At 55.0% G+C, this 25,560-nt stretch overlaps 1 protein-coding gene across 1 annotated transcript in view; it reads right to left on the reverse strand.

Annotated features, from left to right (window-relative positions):
- MAP3K7CL (MAP3K7 C-terminal like) overlaps window positions 1–20,294 on the reverse strand; it is a 31,146-nt gene extending 10,852 nt beyond the window's left edge. The window contains exons 1-4 of the mRNA XM_036353071.1: window positions 20,010–20,294; window positions 18,064–18,172; window positions 11,086–11,144; window positions 581–696 (exon numbers count right to left, since the gene is read on the reverse strand). Of these exons, the coding sequence (XP_036208964.1) occupies window positions 581–696; window positions 11,086–11,144; window positions 18,064–18,133 (245 nt within the window). The 5' untranslated portion in view covers window positions 18,134–18,172; window positions 20,010–20,294. The remainder of the gene's footprint in view (window positions 1–580; window positions 697–11,085; window positions 11,145–18,063; window positions 18,173–20,009) is intronic.
- Between the last annotated feature and the right edge of the window lie 5,266 nt (window positions 20,295–25,560).

Below are 25,560 nucleotides of genomic sequence, written 5' to 3' on the forward strand. Positions count from 1 at the left end.
CCACCCCGCCCAGCCCAGCCTGGCCACGCCCCTCTACCTCAGCCTGGACCAGCCCCACCCAGCCCAATTCAGCCTGGCTCTGCCCTGCTCAGCCTGGCCCCGTCCCTCCACTCAGCCTGGCCCCGCCCAGCTCAGCCTGGCCCCGCCCCTCTACTCAGCATGGCCCCGCCCCTCTACTCAGCATGGCCCCGCCCCTCCACTCAGCATGGCCCCGCCCCTCCAGCTCAGCCTGGCCCCGCCCCACCCCGCCCAGCCCAGCCTGGCCCCACCCAGCCCCACCCCACCCCGCCCAGCCCAGCCTGGCCACGCCCCTCTGCCTCAGCCTGGACCAGCCCCACCCAGCCCAATTCAGCCTGGCTCCGCCCAGCTCAGCCTGGCCCCGTCCCTCCACTCAGCCTGGCCCCGCCCAGCTCAGCCTGGCCATGCCCCCAATTCAGCAGGCCCTGCCCAACTCAGCCTGACTCCGCCCAGCTCAGCCTGGCCCCGCCCCTCCAGCTCAGCATGGCCCCGCCCCTCCACTCAGCATGGCCCCGCCCCTCCACTCAGCCTGGCCCCGCGAAGCAGCCAGGACGGCACCTACTTCCGCTCCTCGAGCAGCGCGATCTCCTTGCGGACCTCGTGGTACTCCTCGGCGATCTGGCAGTGCTGCTTGAAGACCTGCATGGACTCCAGGGAGTCATGTCGGGGCGGCAGAGGCTTGGGGAGCAATAACAAGAAATCAGTCCACGTTCTCGCTTCAGAAGAAACAAGCAGCGCCTGCCCTCCGGATGGTCTTGGGGGCGTGGGCGTGAGAACAGCATTGTCAGCAGAATCCTGCTGGTTCTAATGGACCGACACACTCACCTTCCGGAGCCAGTCAGCAGCCCCGGCCTGAGCTGGGACCCCACACGTCATTCACCCACGGACGGCGCAGGGCCTGTGTCCGGGGGACTGGCTCTCCCGTCCCGCAGCCCAGGTGGGAGCAGCCGGCCAGGAAGGCTGGCTCCGAGAAGTGCACCCGGACTGCCGCCGCGAGGGTCTGGGCCGGGCGTGTCTGCAGGACTGGGGCCACGCGGAAGACCGGCCCGAGGAAAGGAGGGAGGACCGGGCGGCCACGGAGGGCCGAGCTCCTTGCTCTCCTCCATCCACGAGGCGCAGGCCGGCATGGCGACCTCACCCCCTGACACGCTGAAAAGCCTCGCTTTCCTGAGTTTATAAGCGAATTTCTAGTTAGCAACCAGTTATTCAAATCATCCTTTTTAGACACTCGTTAATAGTCTTTTAAGGAGCTTTTTAAATCACCCTTTTCAATTACTTATAGAAAGTGTTATGTGATATCTGAGAATCAGGAGCTCATCGTTAGCTTTTCCGTCTAATAACCCTTTCTGCGCCGCGGCCTGTACGTGTGAGCTGTGCGTCGGGCTGGTCGTGTGCTCACCTTTTCTGTGTTGGTAACTTGAGAACAAGTGAACTTCTCACTGCTGCGCCTCTCACTACATTCTGCAAGAACGCAGACTTTCTGGGGTGTCATGGTTAGGGACCCCACTAGGTACAACAGAAATTCTATAGAGTTTCTTGTCTGGTTGATGAATGAGATGCCCTCCTCATTGATCATGAGGCCTCTGAGTAGAGATCTTTTAAAAGAAATAAATGTTTGAAATAGATTTGGAGGAAATGTGCCTTCCTGTAGAACATGTGTTGTGTCCTAATTAATGGAAAATCTAATAAAAATTACATTACGTGGCATCTTTCCCTATCGTCCATGAGCACACTCGCAGCATGAGCTCAGCCTGTTGGGAAACCCTTTTCTATATAGAAATAAACTGAAAAGTCGGGCCGGGCAGTCCTACAGTACAACTCGCCCTGCCAGATAAAGCTGTCGCCAGAGGAATTCAGAACGCCTGGCCCTCCACCTCTGCCCCTGGACTCACCACCTCATCAGTTCTCACCTGTTCCACTGGCACATTACCAGGGATAACAGCGAGGAGATGAAAGCAATTGACTCCGGGCAGCTGAGCTGTGAGTCAGGCCCCAGGCCTATAGGGATAGCGTGTTGGGAGGCGTGTTGGGACGCCGTGCTTCTGTGTCCTGACCTCGTGAAACTTGCCAACGACACCCGGTTCAGTCAGTAACTTGCCACGTGTAGGAGCCTGACCCTCAAAGTCAGCAGTTACCTACGTGATGGCAACAGATCCCAGGGCTCTGCAGCGACTCATGTGCGCTAGAGGCTACAGACAAGAGCAACCCCCAAAAAAGGGGAACTGTCCTTTGTTGCCACAATTTAAAAGGAAAGCTGAAAATGAGACATAATTTTCTTAAGAAGAGAAAGGCCTCTCCCCCCCGCCACCCCCCCCCCCCCGCCCCTTAGCTTTTTATTAACTGGAATTTTTTTCACGGGTTCTTTTATACATATATATACATATATATACATATATATACATATATATACATATATATACATATATATACATATATATACATATATATACATATATATATATATATATATATATATATATATATATATATACACTAGAGGCCTGGTGCATGAAATTCATGCATGGGGAGTGGGTGTCCCTCAGACCGGCCTACCCCCTCTCCAATCTGGGACCCCTTGGGGGATGTCTGTGGGATCGGGCCTAAACCGGCAGTCGGACATCCCTCTCACAATCTGGGACTGCTGTCTCTTAACCACTCACCTGCCTGCCTGATCACCCCTAACTGCTCCCCTGCCGGCCTGATTGATGCCTAACTGCTTCCCTGCCAGCCCAACCGCCCCCAACTGCCCTCCCCTGCCAGTCTGGTCAGCCCTAACTGCCCTCCCCTACAGGCCTGGTCACCCCTAACTTCCCTCCCCTACAGGCCTGGTCACCCCTAACTTCCCTCCCCTACAGGCCTGGTCACCCCTAACTTCCCTCCCCTACAGGCCTGGTCACCCCTAACTGCCCTCCCCTACAGACCTGGTTGCCCCTAACTGCCCTCCCCTGCTGGCCATCCTGTGGTGACCATCTTGTAACGACATCGCACGGCACCACCTAGGCTTTTAGTATATGGGATACATACACATATATGTATGTATGTATATATACATACATATATATATGTATATGTGTATGTATGTACATATATATGATTTTTTTATTGATGTCAGAGAGGAAGGGAGGGAGAGAGAGAGAGAGAAACATCAATGATGAGAGAGAATCATGGATCAGCTGCCTCCTGCACTCCCCCCACTGGGGATCGAGCCTACAACCTGGGTACGTGCCCTTGACCAGAATCAAACCCGGGAACCTTCAGTCCACAGGCTGATGCTCTATCCACTGAGCCAAACCAGCCAGGGTTCACAGGTTCTTTTTTTATTAGCGCTTCTTAATTGTGGAAAATTCAAAGACATAATTATGTGCAGGTAGTGGGACCCTACTGCTAAGGGTATTTGAGGAGAGGGGACGTTTCAGGATATTCAATGTCCTCATGGGCGCTTAGCAGCATGGCCATGCTACTAATCTATAATAATAAAAGCATAATATGCTAATTAGACCCAATGTCCTTCCTGGCAGGCGGGGGCCAAGGCAGAGGCCCGCAGCCGCCGTGGTGGTGGAGGCCAAGCCCCTTGCACAAATTTCATGCATCGGGCCTCTAGTACATAATAATGTTTTAAAGATTTCCCACAGGTAAGAAGCAACACCAATTTTAAAAGCACCAACCAAACATGCTCAGCGTTCCAGGGAGGAAACGTGCCAGGTCCTACGAGCTCCTTCTTCACCCCAACCTGCCCCGTAAACGCCGCACCACACCAAGGCCTCCCAATCTGCGTGAACGCCCTGGAGAGCAAGAGCAGTCTTTTAAAGAGAGGATGGGCGTTATCTTGCACAACCCACCAGGACACGGTAAAATGATCGTGTGGTTGCGAGGGGCTGAGCGGGGAGGAGCTGCTGTGTAACGGGGAGCGTGTCCATCTGCAAGAAGAGAAAGGTCTGCAGATGGTTCCATGACAGTGTGAATGTGCTTACCGCCACAGAGTGCACACTCAGGAGTGGCTGAGATGGTAGCATTGACAATACGTGTTTTTTACCAGAATAAAAACAGTTAATGCAGCCCGGCTGGCGGGGCTCAGTGGCTGAGCGTCGACCTAGGAACCAGGAGGTCGCGGTTTGATTCCCGGTCAGGGCACAGGCCTGGGTTGCGGGCTCCATCCCCAGTGGGGGGTGTGCAGGAGGCAGCTGATCCATGATTCTCTCTCATCATTGATGTTTCTCTCTCTCTCTCCCTCCCTTCCTCTCTGAAACCAATAAAATTTAATGCAAAAAAAGAGTTATCATTAAATCGTCCTGCTGCCCAGCCCATCTCCCAAACTCTGCTGCCGGGAGGCCGTCCGAGGCTCACCTCCGTGCACCCGACCTTGCTCCCTGGGAACTTTAACATCAGGAGCCACTAACCCCATGGCTGCCGGACAAGTGCAAGCACCCCCACCAGGACCCGCTGTGCTCAGGGGCGTTCACATCACCGGACACTCACTCCACCTGGGAGACTCACCAAAGAATTTCTAAACACGTGTCTTATCCCAGTAGGAATTCTGCTGAATAAGAGTAGCAAGATATTTAGGTTTCATACCTGAAATGAAAAGTAGAACCATAGAGTAATGAAATGTGATGCTCTGTATGACACGGGACACTCATTGCTTTGCGATATAATGTGTTTGCGTGTGTGTGTGTACGTGACGTGTTTGGGTGTTTGTGTGCTTGTGTTTGTGTGTAGCATCTCAGACCCTCTCTCTTACCTTCTTACAACCCCTCAGAATAGGAGACACTGTATGACAATTCGTGGACAGATCTGCCTGAGGAAACAGATTCCGGAAATCCAAGCACCAGAATCAAGTTTGCACTTTAGACGCGGAGCTACCAGTCAGCTCCCGTCATGGGACATAGAAAACACGGGCACAGGGGAGTTAACCGGCCCCCATGCGTGTCAGATACTGACACGTGTTCGCACTAAAAACTTAAGAGTATCTTAAAGGAAAGCCTGTGGTAACCGGATGAAATAGTCGGTTAACTTCTTGGAATAAGAATTAAGACTTTTATTTTTGCTTCAGTTCTCATTGCTTAATTTTAACTATTCTCATCCGAGAGAGCTTTGTGGTTATTCCAGGCCTGGAGCGAACGAGCAATAAATAAACTCTGTGGGTGAGACTTTCTCGTTGCCACGGGAGGAGGAACAGTTCTTACCTTCTCCACGAGGATGCCACGTCCGCCCACACTCCGGCTGAAGAGTGCGATGCTGCACTCCACGAGGAGGACCCTGGGAACTGAGAACTTCTTGCCCCTTTAACATCGGGAGCCACTAGCCCCACGGCTGCCGGACAGGTGCAAGCACCCTCTGGTCAGCAGGACCCGCTGTGCTCAGGGGCGTTCACATCACCGGACACTCACTCCGCCTGGAGGTCGTGTCCTGTATCATACAGAGCATCACATTTCATTGCCCTATGGTTCTACTTTTCATTTCAGGTATGAAACCTAAATATCTTACTACTCTTATTCAGCAGAATTCCTACTGGGATAAGACACGTGTTTAGAAATCCCTTGGTGAGTCTCCCAGGCGGAGTGAGTGTCCGGTGATGTGAACGCCCCTGAGCACAGCGGGTCCTGCTGACCAGAGGGTGCTTGCACCTGTCCGGCAGCCGTGGGGTTATTGGAAGACCCTTGATCGGAAGAGGAAGAGGTGGAGGCAGCCTCACGGACAGCGCACACGCGGATCACGGACACTCTGCAGGCCCACCCAGGGCCCCGCAGGGCATCTGCTCTACTCGCAACACGTCCGGTTCTAAGAAGGTTAAATTAAGACATTCTCCCAACGGCGTCTCCAGCCAACGCGGAGACACTTTTCCAAGGCACAGCCCGGGGTTTGCATGAGGTCAGAGCCCAGGAGGGCACTTCCTCCTGCCCTCCCACCTCCGCCTCCCAGCTGCTGGGACCAGTGCCCAAGGGCTTTAATTACACGCGGTGCGGTGAGCCTCACTCCGGTCCCCACCCACTCAGCGGACCGATTTAACGAGGTGAAGTAACTGAGAAACCGCAGGCTCCTGGTCCAGGAGTGCCAGCCCGGCCACGCCACCCCATCTCGCTGTCCGCCGGCCCGGTGTGGGCAGCTCCTCCTGAAATGGCCCCGGTCCCTGGACAGGGCCCCGGGGGACAGGCCCCGGCCAAACCTCTCCACCGGGCAGAGCCAGCTTCAGTGTTTCCGTTTTCCCCTTGGCTCCTTCAAGTGCTGCTGGCCCGTCCGCCCTGACAATGTAAGAAGTTAATTTTCCTCCCAGCTTCCCACACACGAGGTATATTTAGGAAGCTAAATATTCTATGGTTGCCGAGCAGACTTTGTATTTATTCCTTAATTCTCGTGTTACCTTTCATTGGGGGGAGGGGGGCAGAGTGGTTTCAATTTATGTTGCACTTTATTTTTTTAAAATATATTTTTATTGATTTCAGAGAGGAAGGGAGAGGGAGAGATTGCAACATCAGTGATGAGAGAGAATCACTGATCAGCTGCCTCCTGCATGCCCCCTCCTGGGGACCAAGCCATTGACCAGAATCAAACCCGGGACCCTTCAGTCCGCAGGCCGGCGCTCTGTCCACTGAACAACACTGGCTAAGGCCATGTTGCACTTTAATGACCCCAAATTAACAAGCATAATTTGTTAAAACTAAATGGAAAAAATACTCAGCACTCATTGCAATATTTGAAAATGCTGTTATCTAGAATTTTAATTATTTTTAAAGCATTTTAAGAACTGATGTTTCATAGTATCTGCATGATGGTCAACGTCGGCACTAGTAGATGTGCGGGTCTCTATGCCTGATCTAACCCTGGAACGAGTATGTGAGTCATTCCCGTTGGCATAAGCATTGCCAAGGGTGACAACTCCAGGGTGTCTCAAACTTCTCCTACAAGGCACACCTTAATGACCCCTGGGTTCCTGAAAAGAAAAGAAGAAAAAAGGTACCATTCTAAAGCTCCACAGATCTATATGTGTCCTCTGTGGTCCCAGCAGCCAGAGACACTGGAGGAGACTTTTCAGCATGTTTGAGAGGGAGAAGCAGCCGTTCCCGCCGGATGGCTGAGAACCCTGGAGGCTGACTTCCTTTCCGTTTCCCGGTTTCCTTCCCAGCCAAAGGGACCTGTTGATCAAGACCTAAAGGAAGTGTCCGGAGGGTCGCTCGGATACAAGACATGCTAGTGCCCAGCTCGAGCGACACGCTGTTTATTCGTGGGGCTGACCTCAGCTCTGCACTGACCAGACACTGTCCGAGGAGAGGCCCGGTCAGTGTGCACCGAGACACCTGTCCCTTCGGCTCAGACTCGACGGGAGACTTGGGGTGGGGGGGGGAGGGGGGAGACTATTGCTCAATTTGCTTTAAAAAAAGTCGCCTTGTTTTCAAGTCCCTTAAAAGGCGACGGCCTCCGAACTCTATCCGAACTCAAAGCTCCGAAGAGATGCCCCTCTTCCTGCATTTGGCACAGAACTGTGCTTCCGTCACTGCTTCGCTCAGCAAACAGCTCACCAGGGAAGAGAGTGAACGTGGACTGAGCCATCATTTTGCCGAGCACTGTGCCAGCGCTGCCGTTCTCACAGCTAATCCCCACAACAGTGACGCGGGCGAGGTATTATCTCCACGTTGCAGTGCCGAGAAGTGAGGCTTAGAGAGGGCGAATAGCATTCATTCCCCGGATCACGGAACTGCTGGGTGTGGAGCTGAGCTCCAATTCCGGCCAATCCATTGCCAAGCCCGCTTCCTACCCATCCCTGTGATTCCCATCAGCATCCACTCGATGCCCGAGTATAGAAACAGATTCCTCATTCCGGTGGTAATAATCAAGACCACACTGCAGCTTAGCTTTGGGGCATCTATAGGCCATACCGGGGTCTCCAAAACGTAGCAACGTCATTAGATTTGAAGACAAATTCGGTCCTGACCCAGTTAAATTCCTGTCCTATCTTTCCAAAGAGAGAGGAGGTCGGTCCTGACCTTTTCCAAATGGAAGGACACAGGGGCCTAAAGACGTTTCATTCATTCTTAGAAGTGGACATAAGCTGGGCCCTGCATGGTCTAAACTCGCTCTGCCCACACGCGGCCTCTGAGAGGCACGGAGAATTTAGAAACCCATTTCCAGGAAAGGAATCCACAGAAAATAGAACCAACCTACCACCTGCCCCTGGGCCGAGGCCCACAGCCCATAAATGAATGTCTTGAAGGGATGTTCATTTTAACACCTACCGTGCCCCAAGCTCTCTTGCCCAACATTCTGCATTAATAGAGACATCAAGAACAGTGTGGGTCACAGCTATTCTTGCCCAGGGCTGTTTTGAGCTTCTGTGAAAATAGCACCATGAATTTCATGCTCCAGCATGTCCACATTCTTGGCAAAGCGACAGAAAAACCCTGGGGGTCAAACTGGAGGTAGAGCACCCACTGCATAGATATTTTATGGCCGCATTCTGTGCGTGGCCACGGAATGTGTAACCGCCATCGGAAAGCCAGAGCAGATTTTACGAGGTTGTTCTATGACCCCCCCCTATGACGACCTTGCAAACCAGAAGCAAAAACAACCCTCCACCCATCGAAGCGAGGTAAGCTGCCCACAGGCTCTGCAGCAGGTGACAGGAAGGGAGGCTACCTACAGCAGAATCGCTGTCTGGATTGGCGACTGCATTTAGACCAAAATGGGACCTCCCCCTTCCCAGCGGACATACCAGTCGGCACACGGCTGTGGCAAGGCTCACACAGGAGCGTGGGTGGGGAACACCCTTGCCCGGCAGCTCCTGTACAGGTGGCACCAAAGCTGAGGGCATTCGGGCACCAGGGCTGGCATCATTCCTGTTTCTTTTTACATTTCTTTGGTTAATCCTCACCCAAGGATATTTCCCCATTGATTTTTAGAGAGAGTGGAAGGGAAGGAGGAGGGGGAGAGAGAGAGAGCATCAACATGAGAGCGACACGATTGGTCCCCCCCACACACACACCCCGACCGGGGCTGGGGATCGAACCTGCAACCCAGGTACCTGCCCTTGACCGGGAATTGAACCCACAACCCCCTGGTCCAGGGGCCAATGCTCTAACCACTGAGAAACACCAGCCGGCCAATAAAATAACTTTGGATGACAGTGAAATAAAGCAGGAAAGACGGGGACGGGGACCAGTAGAGGGTGATCCTCGTGCAGCCCCAGCCAGACCACCAGCAGCCGGCACAGCCCGAGGCCCAGCAGGAGTGTGTGCCGTGTGAGCGCGCGGACGGAAACGCAGACGGAGCCGGTGAAAGAGAGGAAGGGGGATGTGTGGACACCAGGAAGCAGCGGGGGCAGCAGATCCCGCCGGGGGCGAGGAGGAGAGGGAGGCGGGCGCTGGGTGCAGGGACAGAGAAGTCTTCCAACAGCGAGTGTGCGACCCCTGGGGTGACCCCCACGTCCTGGGCGACCTGCGGCATCTCTACCCCGGACAGGGCCCTGCTGAGCGCTTCCTGCCGGGCAGAGACCGTGCGGGGCCCGGGCGGGAGATGCGGCTCCTCCAGGGGCCCCGCAGGCACCGCCAGCGTCCAGGTTCCCAGCTCGGGGCACAGGCTCCGAGGGGAGAACGGCCGAGAAAGGGGACACCAGCGTGTGACACGGGGCCACCCCTGTCCTCCTGCTGCCAAGGGCGATGGGTCCCCAACTCCAGTGCCTCCAGGGACCAGGCCAGCCACAGCGGGGACGGCGCTGGGTGCGAGGAAACGCCGGGTCTGCTGGGAACTGGAGGTTGCAGCCCCTCCAAGGGCTTCCAGACGCAACATTTAGGGAAAAGTACGCGGTGACTGTGCACGTGCGGGTGTGAGCCTGGGCAGCCTCGTAGTGACCTGTGCAATGACCTCGACCTGTGCGATGACCTGTGACCTGTGCAATGACCTGTGACCTGTGCGATGACCTCAACCTGTGCAATGACCTCGACCTGTGCGATGACCTGTGACCTGTGCAATGACCTGTGACCTGTGCAATGACCTGCGACCTGTGCAATGACCTGCATCCCATGTAATGACCTCGACCTGTGCAATGACCTGCGGCCTGTGCAATGACCTGCGGCCTGTGTAATGACCTGCGACCTGTGCAATGACCTGCGGCCTGTGCAATGACCTGCGGCCTGTGTAATGACCTGTGACCTGTGCAATGACCTGCATCCCATGTAATAACCTCGACCTGTGCAATGACCTGCGGCCTGTGTGATGACCTGCGGCCTGTGCAATGACCTCGACCTGTGCAATGACGTGTGTAATCACCTATGACCTGTGTTGTGACCTGTGATGTGGACATCTGGCCTGAGGCCAGTGTCCAGGCTTTCTAGGCCAAACCTCATCCCAGAGCCGAGTTTGCCTGGAGACACTCCCTAGCTTCTAGAGCAGTGGTTCTCAACCTTCCTGATGCCGCGGCCCTTTAATACCGTTCCTCATGCTGTGGTGACCCCCAACTTCATTGTGACAAATTGAACATCATTAAAGCACAGTGATTCATCACAAAAACAATATGTAATTATAGACGTGTTTTCCGATGGTCTTAGGCGACCCCTGTGAAAGGGTCGTTCGACCCCCAAAGGGTCGCGACCCACAGGTTGAGAACCGCTGGTCTAGAGAGAAGCAAAGGGCCCTAAGTCAGCGCCTTTCCAACCACTCGGCGCATTGAACTGGGCGTCTCCAATGGATCCTCCGTGACGATGATCACAACATCGTCCTCATGGTCACACCAGACAGGGTTCTAAGCTTCACTTAGTAACGATGTTCTAATCTATTGGAAGCCGTCAGAGACCCGGGAGGCGGGAGGGCAGAGCAAGGACGAGGATGCTGAGGTCGCCTCCCCTGTACCGTCGTTTACTAAGTCACCGGCCCAGACAGAGGGGAGTGGACGGCGTCCCGGCCCAGGGCCCCTCTTCTCCCCCCAGCACAGGAGCCGCCCCTTTGCGCGTCCCGACCGGCTGGTGCTGAGGGTCACAGGCCGGCCCGTGCACCTGGGCCTGGCCCTCGGTCTGCCTCCCAGGCCACTGCCCAGCTCTGTGTTGAAGCCGAGAAGGAAGGAGGATGCGGGAGAGCCCTCACCTGCAGCTGCTGGTCTAGTTCCGGGAAGAGCAGCGAGGGGTCCTCCGGGGGGGCGCCATCTGGAAGGAAAATCAGACTTTCACTCTGGACCCTCCCTCTGCCGGCAGCTGAGCCACCAGCACCAATACCCCACTAGTCACCCCCTCACTGGAGACGGACAGGACGCAGAGGACAGCAGCACTCACGGCCAACACACACAGGAGGGTCCAGCCACGGGCCGACACCAGCATTTTGCAAACGCCTCTGGTTGTTCCCCAGTGAAGAAGGGCTCTGGCCCTGGCTGGTGGCTCAGTGGTTAGTGTGTCAGCCAGAGGGGTGGAGGGTTGCTTCCCGGTCCAGCGCACCTACCTGGGTTACAGGTTTGATGCCGGGCCCTGGGACTCCACCAATCAATGTGTCTCTCTCATATCGATGTTTTTCTCTCTCCCCCCTCCTCCCTCCCTTTCACTCTCTCTAGAAAATTAACTGGAAAAGTATCCTCTGATGAGGATTAACGAAAAAGAACAGCCGGCCGGCATGGCTCAGTGGTGGAGCCTCCACCTATGAACCACGAGGTCACGGTTCGATTCCCGGTCAGGGTTCATGCCAGGGTTGTGGGCTCCATCCCCAGGGTGGGGCGTGCGGGAGGCAGCCAACCAATGATTCTCTTTCATCAATGTTTTATCTCTCTCTCCCTCTCCTTCTCTCTCTAAAACAGCGGTTCTCAACCTGTGGGTCGTGACCCCTTTGGCGGTCGAACGACCCTTTCACAGAGGTCGCCTAAGACCATCCCGCATATCAGATATTTACATGACGATTCATCACAGTAGCAACATGACAGTTATGAAGTAGCAACGAAAATAATGTTATGGTTGGGCCACAACATGAGGAACTGTATTTGAAGGGCCAGAAGGTTGAGAACCACTGCTCTAAAACTACAGAAAAATCAGTAAAAACAAACATTTTGGGGGAAAAAGAATTCACTTTTATAGCCAAGAAAATAGCAAATTCCCAGTGTGCCTCAGAATCGGCGAAGCCCCTGACAGAAATCTACATCCTGGTTCAGTCTCAGCGCCGGGCACGTCTGCGTGACCACACTGACGAGCTCGCAGCGAGTAGAGGCTCAGCCTCGGGCTGCTAGGGAAGCCTGATTAGTTGACGGAGAAATAAATACAGAATTGGTATTTTACAAGCAGAATAAAAGTCAGACTTTAGTTTCAAAAGTGCATCAAGTTGGATTAATCCAAGCAGGAAGTGGCCGCGGCAACGAGAAAACCCAAGACAGATGTGAGGAGGCGAGCCAGCCGGGTGCCTCCCGGGCCATCTGCTGCCTTGGCACCCCGGCCGCTGGCAGCGCCAGGGCCTGGAGCCGCCCGCGGTGATGTGTGGCCTGTTTACTCTCAAACAGTGGCTGTCTTCTCCAACTGGTTTTAAAAATAGGCAAATATGCTAAAAGCGGAACGATGAGTCACAGGCCGGGCCGGCAGGGAGGAGGGAGATGACTCAGCCCCGGGGACACAGCTGCGCGGACACTTGGCTGAGCTCGGGGGACCTTGGCCGGCGGCGCTGGACCGGCTCCTGAGAGCCGAGAGCCCGGCCGCGATGCCGGAAGCCAAGGTGGCCTGTACAGTAGCCATCGGAGCCTCCCCCACCCCCGCCAACTTCCCTTTTTTTTAAAAAAAGAAAAGCAGCTCCCGGGTTTGTTTAGCAAAATCGGATGCAAGTGTATTTGATTAATGCTTATTTATTTACCTGATTCTCATCATGGATGTTTCTCTCTCCCTCTCCCTTCCTCTCTGAAATCAATAAAAACATATTTTTTTAAAAAAATTTATGTATTTGCCAAATATTGACTGAATGCCGCGCCGGGCTCTAGGCTACATGGCCAGTCGCCTTATCCTAGTTTCATGTGTCGAGGAAACAGTCCTAGGCTTCCTTTCGAGAGGGTGCCGGGGGCTGGCGGGACACGCCAGGGCCCAGGAAACTGCTGAGGGTGAGCCCCGAAGGAGAGACTAAAGAGGAGCGTTTCCCAAGCAGATGTCCGCTGCCCGTGGGCAGACGCGATGGACTAGTCCAGGCACTTAAAATAGAGCGCGCTTGTTGCACCCTCCGCGGCACCCTCCGCCCTGTGCCCGGGACGGCATCTGGGCCTCTGAGCAGCTGCCGGCTGGTCTGTTCCTTAAAGCTACGATTCTCCCTGAACCGAGGAAGTGGGACCTGGGGTCTGCCGCGGCCGGAGGCACTGAGCGGCGTCTGGACCGTCCTCTGGTGCAGAGGCAGGGGGTGTCCCGCCGGGCTCTCGCCGCGCCCCTGCCTTCCTCCCCTCTGGCCCATGACCCCCGCGGCACACACGCTGGCCGTCTCAAGCCTCAGCAGTTTTCCCCAAACCCTGGAATCGTGTCACCAGCACCCTCGTGACAGAGAGAACACTTAACACTCGATTCACAAGACAAGCATGACCCTGGGCCAGAAGCGAGTCCATTTGTTGGATAAACGTACTTTGTAGATAAAAACAAACACTAAGAAGTCCTCGCTGCTGTGTCCTTATTTCCTGTTTTCCATCCGAGAGGTGAAAACTCCGTCAAAACCAGGCCAGGTGTGCACACCTGGTCTGAGCCCCTGTTCTGGACGGCATCCCGGCCGGACTCCCCCCACCGGGGCCCCCATCCCAGGCACAATCGGGGGCTGGGCCAGGAGACCCGATCCACACAGAGGAGAGCCCGGGGGAGCCAGCTCGGGGGACAGCCCACCTCCTTCCCATCCCAGCCAGGAGCCTGAGGGCACCTGCTCAGACTCCATCCCATCGGCCTGCGCGTCCCGCGGGGGCAGCCGCCCACGGGGCCCTTGGGCCAGGTGGGCCCAGGCAGGTGGCATGCTCCGCCCACAGCATCTGCAACTCCTCACCATCTCCGACCAGGAGCCCGCAGGACCGCACGGCCCCCAGACCCTGCAGCTGGTCCTGTGGGCAGTTTGGCCCGAGCTGGTGGCCGGAGACCGTCCTTCAGGGACACACACACTCACAGGCCAGCGGGTGAGGGCCGTGGCGAAGTGCCCAGGCTCACGCACACACGTTCCTGGGGACGTTCGCCTCTGAAGGCCCTGACCGCTGAGGGCACAGCGGGTCAGTGCAACATACAGTGGACAGGCCTGCACGGGAGATCGTCGGCTCTTCAGGTGGTGAACGTGGAGTATCAGCGTGACCTCTTTGAGACACAGTTTTCCCTTCTGCTAAATGGGCGCGATACTCCCTGTCCCGGGAACTAGATGCCAGTAAAGGGATCAGACATCCATCATTTATCCCACAGCCAGGAGCCTAGAAAATAACCAGTAATAATAATAATAATAACAATGAATGCTTAATATGATCAAGTTTAGCTTCCATTCCATCACCACAAGTCGGACAAAAGGGGTAATGGTGTGTGCGCGCGCGCTCGGCCCACAGTGGCTGACGCGGCCCTCCTTCCTCCTCCGAATCACAGAGAACAGAAAGCCCTGCCTCCTGGGCTCCAGGCCAGTGAAGGGACATCGCCCTGGGCCTGGGGTGAACTTTCTTTATTTAAATCTCAACGTAGAACGGTCTCCCTGTTACTCTCCTATCAAAGCAAACACTTTCTATATGAAAGATTGCCCCCAATTTAACTGATGCACAAAAGGACTTCGGGCACTTTCATTTTAAATCCAAATTGAGATTAATGTTTTATTTATAGAAATAAAGTAAGTGCTATAAGGCTGCCAACCCACGTTAATAATATATCAAACAACTTTCTTTAAAGGTCTGGATGCCTGGCTTCTCATGAGAGCATCACATCGCTTTGAAACACATCAAAGGCTCTTTTCCATCTCTGCTTCCTGCTCACTAAGCATCAGAGATGTGAATTCTTTACTCCACACTAGGTTTCCAGCTGCATAAAATCAAAAGTATCGATACAGGGACAAATGGGGCTATCGATATGGATGCAGATATGGATACAGGCAGAGACTTGGATGACACTGGCAGACTGCCAATTCTTTATCATTAATATTAATATTAATATTAATCGTCATGTGGCCTCAGCCAGGGCCTGGCGCTGTCAGGCCAACAAGCCGAGCGTCAAACAGGCCGCGGTGTTCTCCCCCGGGAACCGCGTCAGGTTTGAGCGCAGGTTTCACGTTTCTTAGGAGCAGCCATCTGGTCGCCATTATTGCTGCTATCACTTTGTTATCAATTATCCTTCTGCAAGAATATTTTTACTAATGAGCTCAGCACATACTTGCCCAGAAACACCTGCTTCAAGAGCCCCTTGGAAGTTGTTCACCATCAAACGAAATTTACCTCTACGTCCCCTCTTCTTCCTCTAAAAACATATCAGAACTGACCTTCCTCCGTCACCCCCCACAGCTCTCAGGAGCATTCGTGTGTCTCTCTTTTATTTTTTAAATGTTTTTATTGATGTCAGAGAGGAAGGGAGAGGGAGAGACGGGTAGAAACATCAACGATGAGAGAGAGAACCATGGATCGGCTGCCTCCTGCACACCCCACACCAGGTATCGAGCCCAGAATCCGGGTCTGTGTCCTTGACGGGAATCGAACCGTGACCTCCTGGTTCATAGGTCGATGCCCAACCACTGACCCACACTGGCCAGGCCGGGCTTCTCTTTTATGACGGGGACCCACCTCCAAATGGGCCGAGTCCCTTTTCAATGCTATTTGTTGGCTGCCATTTGAGGCAAGTTACTTACCCTCCCTGAGCCCACTGTCCCCATCCGTAAAACGGGTATAACAACATGGTCGTCCTGGGTCAGAGAGGCTTGGGAAATGGCCGGTCACTTCCCACCCTTCAGCCCTCTCTCCGGGGGACGAGGGTTTTAGTGTTTATGGAACCCATCCTGCTCTTCCTGACCAGGTTTCTCCCAGAGCGGCTGCACCTGCTCTGTCATCACAGGCCCCACTCTCTGCCTCAAGAAACCCAGAGGGAGAGTCGTGCCCTGCCCTCTTGCCGCCTCGCCCACCTGGGGCAGATCTGGGAGCGTAGAAACGAAGTAAAGGTCAGATCAGGGACAAGGGGGAGCAGGGACACCACAGCCCCCGGCTGGCTAACTGGCCCCTCGTTGTCCCTGGCCACTGGTCCTGAGCCTCTGCCTTGACCGTGGGTAACGGGTGAGATGCAGGTGCAGGGACAGCTGAGATGGAATCTGCAGGAAGCACGTGTAGACGCCTCCCCTGCACAGGGCGAACGCGAGTCTCACAGCTGCCAATCATCTCACACATCTCACCAAACACTGCAGTTCAGCAAGTGCAGTGACTTACACAAAATCAAAACCATTGTGATGGAAATAGGTCTAAAGCCCTGCCTTGCTGAGGCTAGAGCCCTATGTTCTTAATCTCTATCCCAATTCATCTCAGAGAAATATGACGGAGAGGAGGACGGAGAGGAGGGGGAGGAGGAGGAAGAGGAAGACGGGGAGGAGGAGAAGGAGGGGGGGGGAGGGGGAGGGGAAGGAGGGGGGAGGGGAGGGGGAGGAAGAGGGGGAGGAGGAAGAAGAAAAACAGACGTGACATGGCGGAGGGAAGGAGCACTGAATGAGGGTCCTAGGAAATGAGTCCTTTCCCCGTGGACTCTGCTGACTCCTCAACAGTAAGTTCAAGGCTATGAACAGCTCCCCACAGTCCCCCTCGGTGCCCACGTCCTGACGGTCTGGGTGCTCCCCTGAACTCGGGGGGTGTGCGCCACACGCACTGGAATCCAAAGGGCTGCCCGGCGTGACCTGCACACCCCTGACCCAGCAAGTCCCAGGGCGCCCCCACTATGCACAAAGCCTCTTCCCGCGCAGCCAGGCCCTGCACACGCCAGGCTGCAGACACGGCTTCCATCTGGGCCGGACCCTTCTGACGGGGGCTCTCGGGCGCCTGTTTGGAGAAAGGTGGGCAAACGCCAGCTCCTGCCCGGGCGCCCGCGTTAGAAGGTGCCTTTGGAGATGGGCGCTGCGGGTCAGGGACTTCAGGGGCCCAGCTGCTTGGGCGGCATCGTTTGGGGATGGGCCTGTCCCTCTTCAGTCATTGCTGGTCACAGTGTCACCCACAGGCACCGCGGGAGGAAAGCGGGGTGATGGGAGATGACAGGTCGGTGGATGGAGTGGCAGAGAAGCAACCAGCCCTCAAAAGACAGGTCTAGGTGGCCACGCTGTTTGCACCTAGGCCTACATGTCATATGTGTGTACATGTGTACACGTGTGTGCACACATACGTAACACATACACCATAGCAGGGGTCCCCAAACATGTGCACACACTTTCACAGCTGATACCTCAATTTTGAAAGTGAAATGTATTTTAATGAACCCTGCCTTTAGAGTTATTCCAAGTGTGTGTGTTCACTGGGGGGACGTCCTACGTATGACACGTACGGATACGACACTGCCCGAGGGCGACAGATGGCACGCTGGGCATACACGCCTCCCAATGTCACCACTGTGACCACACCCCAGGTCCGTGTCAAAGGGGGTGCGATTCCAGGTGTGTGAAGAGTCCCTGAGGGGAGTGTGACAGGGAGCTCTGTGCAGGCGGCCTCGCCTCAACCTCGCCACCTGGAGAAGGCCGCCTGGCCTGCCCACGCACCAGCCACCTCACCTGCCCACACACCACCCCGCCTCACCTGCCCATGCCTCACCCCGACTCGCCTCCCCACCCCTCCCTCCGCGCGTGGGAACCCCCGGCAGCTCAGCTGCAGGGGACGCTGCTGGAGCTGAGACCGAGATCGCGATGTTTTCAACAGACTGAGCACCGACCCGCGTGGCTGTGGTCGGAAAGTGCAGCCCATGACTCTCTAACAGAAGGAAGCTGACGTGGGGAAGGAAGAAAAGAAGAGAAAATGGACTGAAATGACCGAAGAATGAGAGACGGGGAAGCCACCCAGCCGGGACCTGATGGAGGTCAGGAGGTCAAGGTCAGCGGGCTCCCTGCACAAGCGCGGGGGGGGGGGGGGGGGGGGGCGTGGGGAGCGGGAGGGGACGGAGGACGCACCTGAGGCCTGGCCAAGGCTGAAGGCGATGCGCACGGGCCGATCCGCAGGAACCCTGGCGGTGCTGAGCATGTGGGCGCCGGAGCCGCGGCCGTCCCCCGGGTCTTCCAGCTGCGGGGACAAGAGGCTTCATCACGCCCAGGTCTCTGCCACCCGCGGGGCCTTGGCAGGGGGTGGGGGAGCGCGTGGTGAAGCGTCGCTTTCTTATTGTAAAGACGGCTCAGTCCCCGGCCTTCCTTCGCTGCATCCAGTGTCCCGGCCCCATTGCAAGTCCTCTTTCTGACCCAACAATGCTCTTTGTAACATACACCTAGAGTGACATATACAGGACTTTCATCGCATCCTTTCACACTGACCAGCCCAGCCCTGGCCCCTCCAGGTCTTGCAGGTCTTGCACCTCGTTTTTAATTGAGGGGAGAGGTCCTAGGGCAGGGGGCGGTCGCCATTAGACTGGGCTCGCTTCCCACGCTCCAAGGTCTGTGGGGTGTGAATGACTGATCAGGAGGCAAAGGATAAGCATGGGGGATCCTTTGAAGAGTAACAAGGGCTGTTTTAAAATATCCCGCAGGCATCGCATGAACAGCGTGTGCGTCACACACCGGACTCGCTCCTGTGAACCTGCCAGCATCTCTGAGGTTGCGTGTCTTCGCCTGCAGGGTTCAAAACACAAAACCTGCACACGTCCTCCTGATGTTCTACCTCATCCACGAAATGACCATTTAATTAACGAACGAGGGCAGAACGAACAGGAAAATAGCCCACAGATGAGAGGGGCTCAGGTGGGCAAGCACATTTGTCACAATAAGATCATGTGCCCAAATACATCCAAGCCGAGGTGTGTGGTCGCTTTGGTTCACTGGCACCAGGAAAAGATGTTGTTATAAATGTCTTGGTTCCTTAAGTACATATATTTAACTTCTCTGTTTTCAGTCGTGTTTCCCCTAAACCCTCTGCTTTCCTTCCCATGTAGACAGCAAACCAAAAAGCGCTGAAGGGTATTTTAAGGAAAATGTCTCCAAAAATGGCAAAATATAAATCATCGTTCAGCGCCCTCCGCGGGGTTCTGGGAACCGCGTCGGCAGAGCACTTTCTCACAGGAGGGCCTGAGTCTTTCCCATAGCTTTTCTCCACCTAAAAATAGTGCCTGAACGTTGGGTTTGTCTTCACAATTATTTATAGAGCTAAAGAGAAGGCATCCGTGTGCGCGCGTGAGACGTAACCTACACGGAACCATCTCGCCCGGAATCGGGAAAGAAAACAGGCTTTTTTCCACCTTGTTTAGCTTTGGGGGAAACACCAACTGCTTAGCACGAAGCTAGAATCACACTTGGCCCAATCGATTCGCACTGCAGAGAGCGATGGCTCCCAGGGCACCCAAGTCCTGTCCTTCTACGTTAGAAAGGGTGGGAACATGAAGCATCCAACTTGGGGACAGGGTGGCAGGAATCGGTTTCTCGACCCGGGAGCGTTTCCTCTGAGCCCTGACGTTCCCTCCTGTGCAGCCCGGTCTGCCTGGAATCCAGCGTCTTGTTAGCCACCTGCTCCTGGGAGCAGAACAGACTGTCTCACATTTAACAAAACAAACTGTAAAAACCCCCTGGACCTTGTGGCTGAAAGAAAAAAGTCACGGTCCGCAGGCCACACCATCACCACGTCTAAGGATGCGCAGCTGGGCTCCCTCCTGGCCGGGGCTCCCAGCGCGTCCTGCACCAGGGAGTCCGCCCAGCTCTGTGGCTTCCAGAGATGGGAAGGGAGGGGACACACAGACACACAGGCCTTCTCCCCGCACGACGGAGACATCTGTGCCTCCAGGGTGGCGGCGGCCAAGTCGGGGACGCGGTGTGGACCAGGGGCCGAGAGCAGATGCCTTCCCATCCCGCCTCGGCCGGCAGAGCTCGGCCAGCCGGCTGTGCCCCGCCCGGTGAGCGGGGGCACACCTGTTCCTTACCTCACTCGGCGGGGTGTGTGCCCTCGTGTAATCCAGGGCAGCGCTGCTGGCCGCCCGGCGCCTTTGTGCACAGAGACTCCGAGCCCTGCACCTGCCGCGGCCACTGGCGGTCTGAGCAGCAGCGACAGCTGCCCGCGGCTCCGCTACCTGCTGTCCCAGACCCGTGTCCCCCGGGCCTCCTGTTCCGCTCCCGCTGCCACCCCTCCTGCCCTCGCCTCCCCGACAGCGGGGATGCGGTCATGCTTCTAGAAAAAGCAGGGCGGGTGCAGCCCTCCTCCTGTCAGAGGCATTGATGAACAGCGACTGCGGAGAGGCCAAATGCTCGAACTCATTAGTCCTGGCAAACCCAAAATACAAGCAGGCTTGCGTCACACGACAGGAATGTCTTCAGCGTGGCCCAATCCGGCCTGGCTGTGCCCGCGAACTGGCACACACAGTGTGACCCCAGTCGGCAGGAACGCCTGGGGCAGCACCAGGCACCCAGCCCACTCGCGGCCACAGGCCCACGCTCAGATGGCAACAGCCAGGAGCCCCGTTACCAAGGTGGGGTTTGAGCCTGGTCAGCGTGGCTCAGTGGTTGAGCATCGACCTACGAACCAGGCGGTCACGGTGCGATTCCCAGTCAGGGCACAGGCCCGGGTTGCAGGCTCCATCCCCAGAGGGGAGCGTGCAGGAGGCAGCCGATCCATGATTCTCTCTCATCATTGATGTTTCTCTCTCTGTCCCTCTCCCTTCCTCTCTGAGATCAATAAAAACAAATTAAAAACAACAACAAAACAAACGCCCTAACCGGTCTGGCTCAGTGGATAGAGCACCGGCCTGCGGAGTAAAGGGTCCCAGGTTCGATTCCAGTCGAGGGCATGTACCTGGGTTGCGGGCACATCCCCAGTAGGGGGCGTGCAGGAGGCAGCTGATCGATGTTTCTCTCTCATTGATGTTTCCAACTCTCTATCCCTCTCCCTTCCTCTCTAAAAAATCATAAAATATATTTAAAAAAACAGACAACAACAAACCAAACAAACAAGGAGGCCCGCACACCTGTTAGGAAGGCTGACCTCCAGTGCGACACGCCCCCCGCTGGGGGACGTGGAGCAGCAGGAATGCGCGTTCCGGGTGGGGATGCAGATGGCACTGACCCTGAGACCGGTCGTGGTTTCCCAGGAGGAAACACTGACCGCGGGACCCAGCGGCCATGCTCCTGGCTGCTCACCCAGAGGAGCTGGCCGGCAGGAGCTCACAGACCTGCCCGGAGCCTGCGCCGCTGCACTCACCACGGCCGCCCTGGAGGCAGCCCTGCCCTCAGCTGGTGGCGGGCGCATCGCTGTGGTCCAGGCAGGCAGTGGAAGCTCATTCAGTCATGAAAAGCGAGCTCTCCAGCCACAGCAGACATGGAGGAAACTCTAGTGAACGTTACTGATGAAAGAAGCCGGTATCGAAAGGCCACACACTATTAACCAGTTAACTGCCACGCGCCCAAAATGGAATCCATCCCCACACGCCACGATATTTTGAATTTAACTGTGTTTATAGACGCTTAAGGCGTACCAAGGGATAAGATCCCAGCTGTAGAACATTCTGGAAAAACTAGGAAGACAGGAGCAGCTCAGTGGCTGCGAGGAGTCCAGGGAGAGGGACGGAGGGACGAGTAGGTGGCGTGCGGGGTGTTTCAGGGCCGTGATCCGTGTGCTGCTACAAGGGTGGGCACATGTCACTACATATTTGCCGAAACCCATGGAATGTAAACTACGGGATTCAGCTAACAGCGACGAACCAGCATTGGCTCATTGCCACAAGTGCACCGCACGAATGCAAGGCGTTCTTAGTGGGCGACATTGTGGGGGAGGGAATGCATGAAAACTGATTTCCACTCATTTTTTAACCTGTGAGCCTGAACATGCTCACACAGGTTCAATCAATGGGTGAGAGGACTTAGCAGGTCTCCCTGACCTGGTGCATGGAGGCTAATTTCGTGCTGCACCTGCAGGCAGCGTCGATTCGGATCCTTAGAGCATTCACAGGGAAGCCTATCTGCGTTGCTCACTGCAAATCTTTCCAGGAATTATCACTGTCGTGGTTTTATTTGACAGTTCACGTCGCCTTACGTAACACATTTTAACTTATCAGAAGCATCTCATTCACTGTCCCTCCCTCATTTCCCCAAGATCCAATAAGATAATCCCTGTCCGTCCTCCCGTCCCTGTTGGGCAGAGGAGCAAACTGAGACTCAGACAATTAGGTCACAGCTCACGCTGTTTCCACCAACCCGATGCCGTCTGTGTGAACTGAATCGTTTCATTAACAACAAGCCTGGCCCACCTGGTGTGGCTCAGTGTCGACCTATGAACCAGGAGGTGACGGTTCAATTCCCGGTCGGGGCACATGCCTGGGTTGCTGGCTCTGTCCCCAGTGTGGGGCGTGCAAGAGGCAGCCGATCCATGATTCTCTCTCATCATTGATGTTTCTCTCTCTCCCTCTCCATTCCTCTGTGAAACCAATAAAAACAAATTAAAAAAAAAAAAAAAAAAAAAAAAAGCCTGGCTCTCAGCTCTTGGCTTGCAGCAGACGAAGGTGTGACTTTCTCCAATGGCCTGGCATCCAGGCTCGCCTGGCACCAGCGTCTTCATGATGGACCCAGAGGGAGTCAAAGACGTGCATCTTACACGTGCTGATGGGAAGCAGATACCACATCTGCACGGCTCCTGGGCCTGGGCCATCGCCATCGCCATGGCCATGGCAGTCAGTGACTGGAGCATCTGGGTTCCATGAAACTGGCCCCTTGGAACAGGAAGGCCTGGGATGAGTAGCCCTTCCTCCTCCGCCCTGACCCATCTTCCTGATGGAGAGACTGAGGCTTGGAGGGTTGACGTCTGGCCTAGCCGAGGCCCCCGGGGAGCCGCCCAGAGTGAGAGGGGCAGCTGCACAGGGACCCGGAGGGAAAGACCACCTGCCCACACTGTCGGGGCGCCTGGCAGGTTCCGCCTAGAAGCTTCACCCAGAGACCACTCCGGGGAAGGACCCAGGACTGGCCCGGGCACGGCTTGTCCACCTGCAGCCTCCTGGCCTCAGAGACGGCACCGGAGGCCCAGCAGGCGAAGAGCCCCCAAGGGACAGGCGTCACCCAAGGACGATTTGACAACAAGAAACAAAAAGGATGCCTCTGCCTGGGCCCAGTGTGCTCTGTCCGAGTCTGATCGTATAAATTCAAGACTTTCACGGACTAATGCGTATTCCCTCCTCCTCCCGTTCCCAGAGGAGCAACCGCGTGTCTTCTTGGCTCTTTAGCGAAACATGCCCAGGAAAGGAACAAATCGCACCCCACGTGGAATCGCTTTCCAGAACCAGAACCAAAACTAACCTCATGGCATCCTGAGAATTCAGTAAAACTACAGTAACTCAGCCCAGAGAGGCTTGTGCGCATCGAACTGTGAACACGCGGCCAGGGGACTCAGGAGGCAGCTGTGCAGTGTCCTTTTCAGCCGTAAGTAAGTGTTTGCTGTGATGCAGGAAGTGATGTCTCGTAGGATCAGAGGAGCTTTTCAGAGGCTGAGCTTCTGAGTGACGGCCGAGCAGACCCACAGCAGCTCCTGGTACAACTGTGGCCTCAACTAACGTGATCTCATCCATTCAGCCAACACTTTGGGAGGACGTAGTGTGTTCCAGGCTGGCCTTTCCCACATTCGCCTCCATCCTGGCTTCATGCCTTTGCCTACGACCAGGCCCTGCCAGGCAGTGACTCCGCAGAGCGGGGCAGGCCCGGGGTTTGCACATTTGCACGAGACACACTGCTGTCTACGCCGCGTTTGGAGAAGGGTCTACAGACGTTTTCTCCAGTCTTCACAGTTCGCTCCCAGGCTCTGTGACTGTGCAGCCTGCTGTCTCCAAAAAAGAAATATTTCATGATGGTGAAATGATCAGCAGTCCCAGCACCACCAGGCCCTTCTCCGTAAAGGGCCAGACAACATGTGTTCACACTTCCCAGGCTGCTACGGGCTCTGTGGGAACTGCTCATCTCCCCCCTCCTGGGAGCCACAGAGGAGACGCCTTTGAATGGGTGGGCTCAAACTTTATTTACAAAGACAGGAAGCAAATGGGCGTGGTGTGTCCCAACAAAAATTTACTTATTTATTGATAATCCTCACCCGAGGATATTTTTCCATTGATTTTTAGGGAAAGTGGAAGAGAGACGGAAAGAGAAACATCGATGTGAGAGAAACACATCGATTGGTTGCCTCCTGCTCGAGCCCCGACTAGAGCCCAGGAAGGAGCCTGCAACCGAGGTACAGGCCCTTGACCGGAATCAAACCTGGGACCCTTTGGTCCACAGGCCAATGCTCTATCCACTGAAAAATACCAGCCAGGGCAAAATTTTATTTACAAAAATGAACAGCTGCTTAGATTCAACCTCGGGTCCCTGTTTACCAGCTCCTGCCTCACCCCAATCTGAACATGGAGGTTAAATGATTTAATACAAGGAAAGTACTTACAATAACAGGGAAGACAATAAGTACTTTATAAGTAACACTAGTGGCCTGGTGCACAAAATTCGTGCACATTAAAAGGGAATTAATTAGAGGAAATATTTTAATATTGCTATTTGCCCTTTCTTGATAATAGAAGTGTCAGAGATGAAAGAAAATTAGTAAAATGTATATGAAAATCTCCCTCCTGGAGTGCACCATAGGACCCAGAGTCAAGTCCCCGCCCACCCACACACTCCTCGAAATTGCGCGAGACCCAGACCCAGCCGGCCCACCCCCGTCAAGCCCCACAGGGCGGGGGGGCACAGCCTCAGGTCCCCCAGCCCAGCGCTGGGGTAGGGGGTGGGGCCTCAGGTCCCCCGGCCCTGGCATGACAGTGTGACAGTGTGATGCCCATTTGCATACTAGCTCTTTATTATACAGGATCATCCTTTCAAAGGGGCAAAAATATAGGGGAAACCATATCCAAAGGCATTCGACATGTTAGAAAACCTACGTTTGAACTATGATTCTGCTTCTAAATGCTGTACAAGTTAGACCAGACACGTCAACCCTCTGAGCCTCAGTCTGTCCATCAGGAAGATGGGTCAGCAAACTTTTCTGTAATATTTTAGGCTTTCCAGGCCATAAGCCTCCCTCACAATTACTCATCTCTGCTACTTCAATTGTTAAACACAGCAATATACACTATATACATGGATGGATGGGCTCTAATAAAGTTGTTTTTGTACAAATATATTTTATTTTTCCATTAAATACTCTCTTTGCTTTGGAGTGGATAGTCACTCATTCATTCCACAGTCACTGGCCAAGCTTGGCGCCATGTCTACTCTATGAGCAAGACTAGAAGTGCTTGGGCACTTGAGGCCTGCAAGGTGCACCCGTGAAGGTGGGTGGGTGCAGGGCTTGGCCGGTGCATAGTATTGCCAGGCCTGGGGGGCGTTTGTAAGTTTGCAGCCTTTGTCTCCAACGATACTGCAGGAGCTCAAGCTCTCCAACCCAGACCCACACTCCTACTGCTGAAAAGCTTCCAGGCAAGACGGAGCGTGACTTTTCCCATGTCTGACGCCTAC

This window comes from Myotis myotis, unplaced genomic scaffold (assembly GCF_014108235.1).
Source record: "Myotis myotis isolate mMyoMyo1 unplaced genomic scaffold, mMyoMyo1.p scaffold_m19_p_2, whole genome shotgun sequence".
Classification (NCBI taxonomy): Eukaryota; Metazoa; Chordata; class Mammalia; order Chiroptera; family Vespertilionidae; genus Myotis; species Myotis myotis.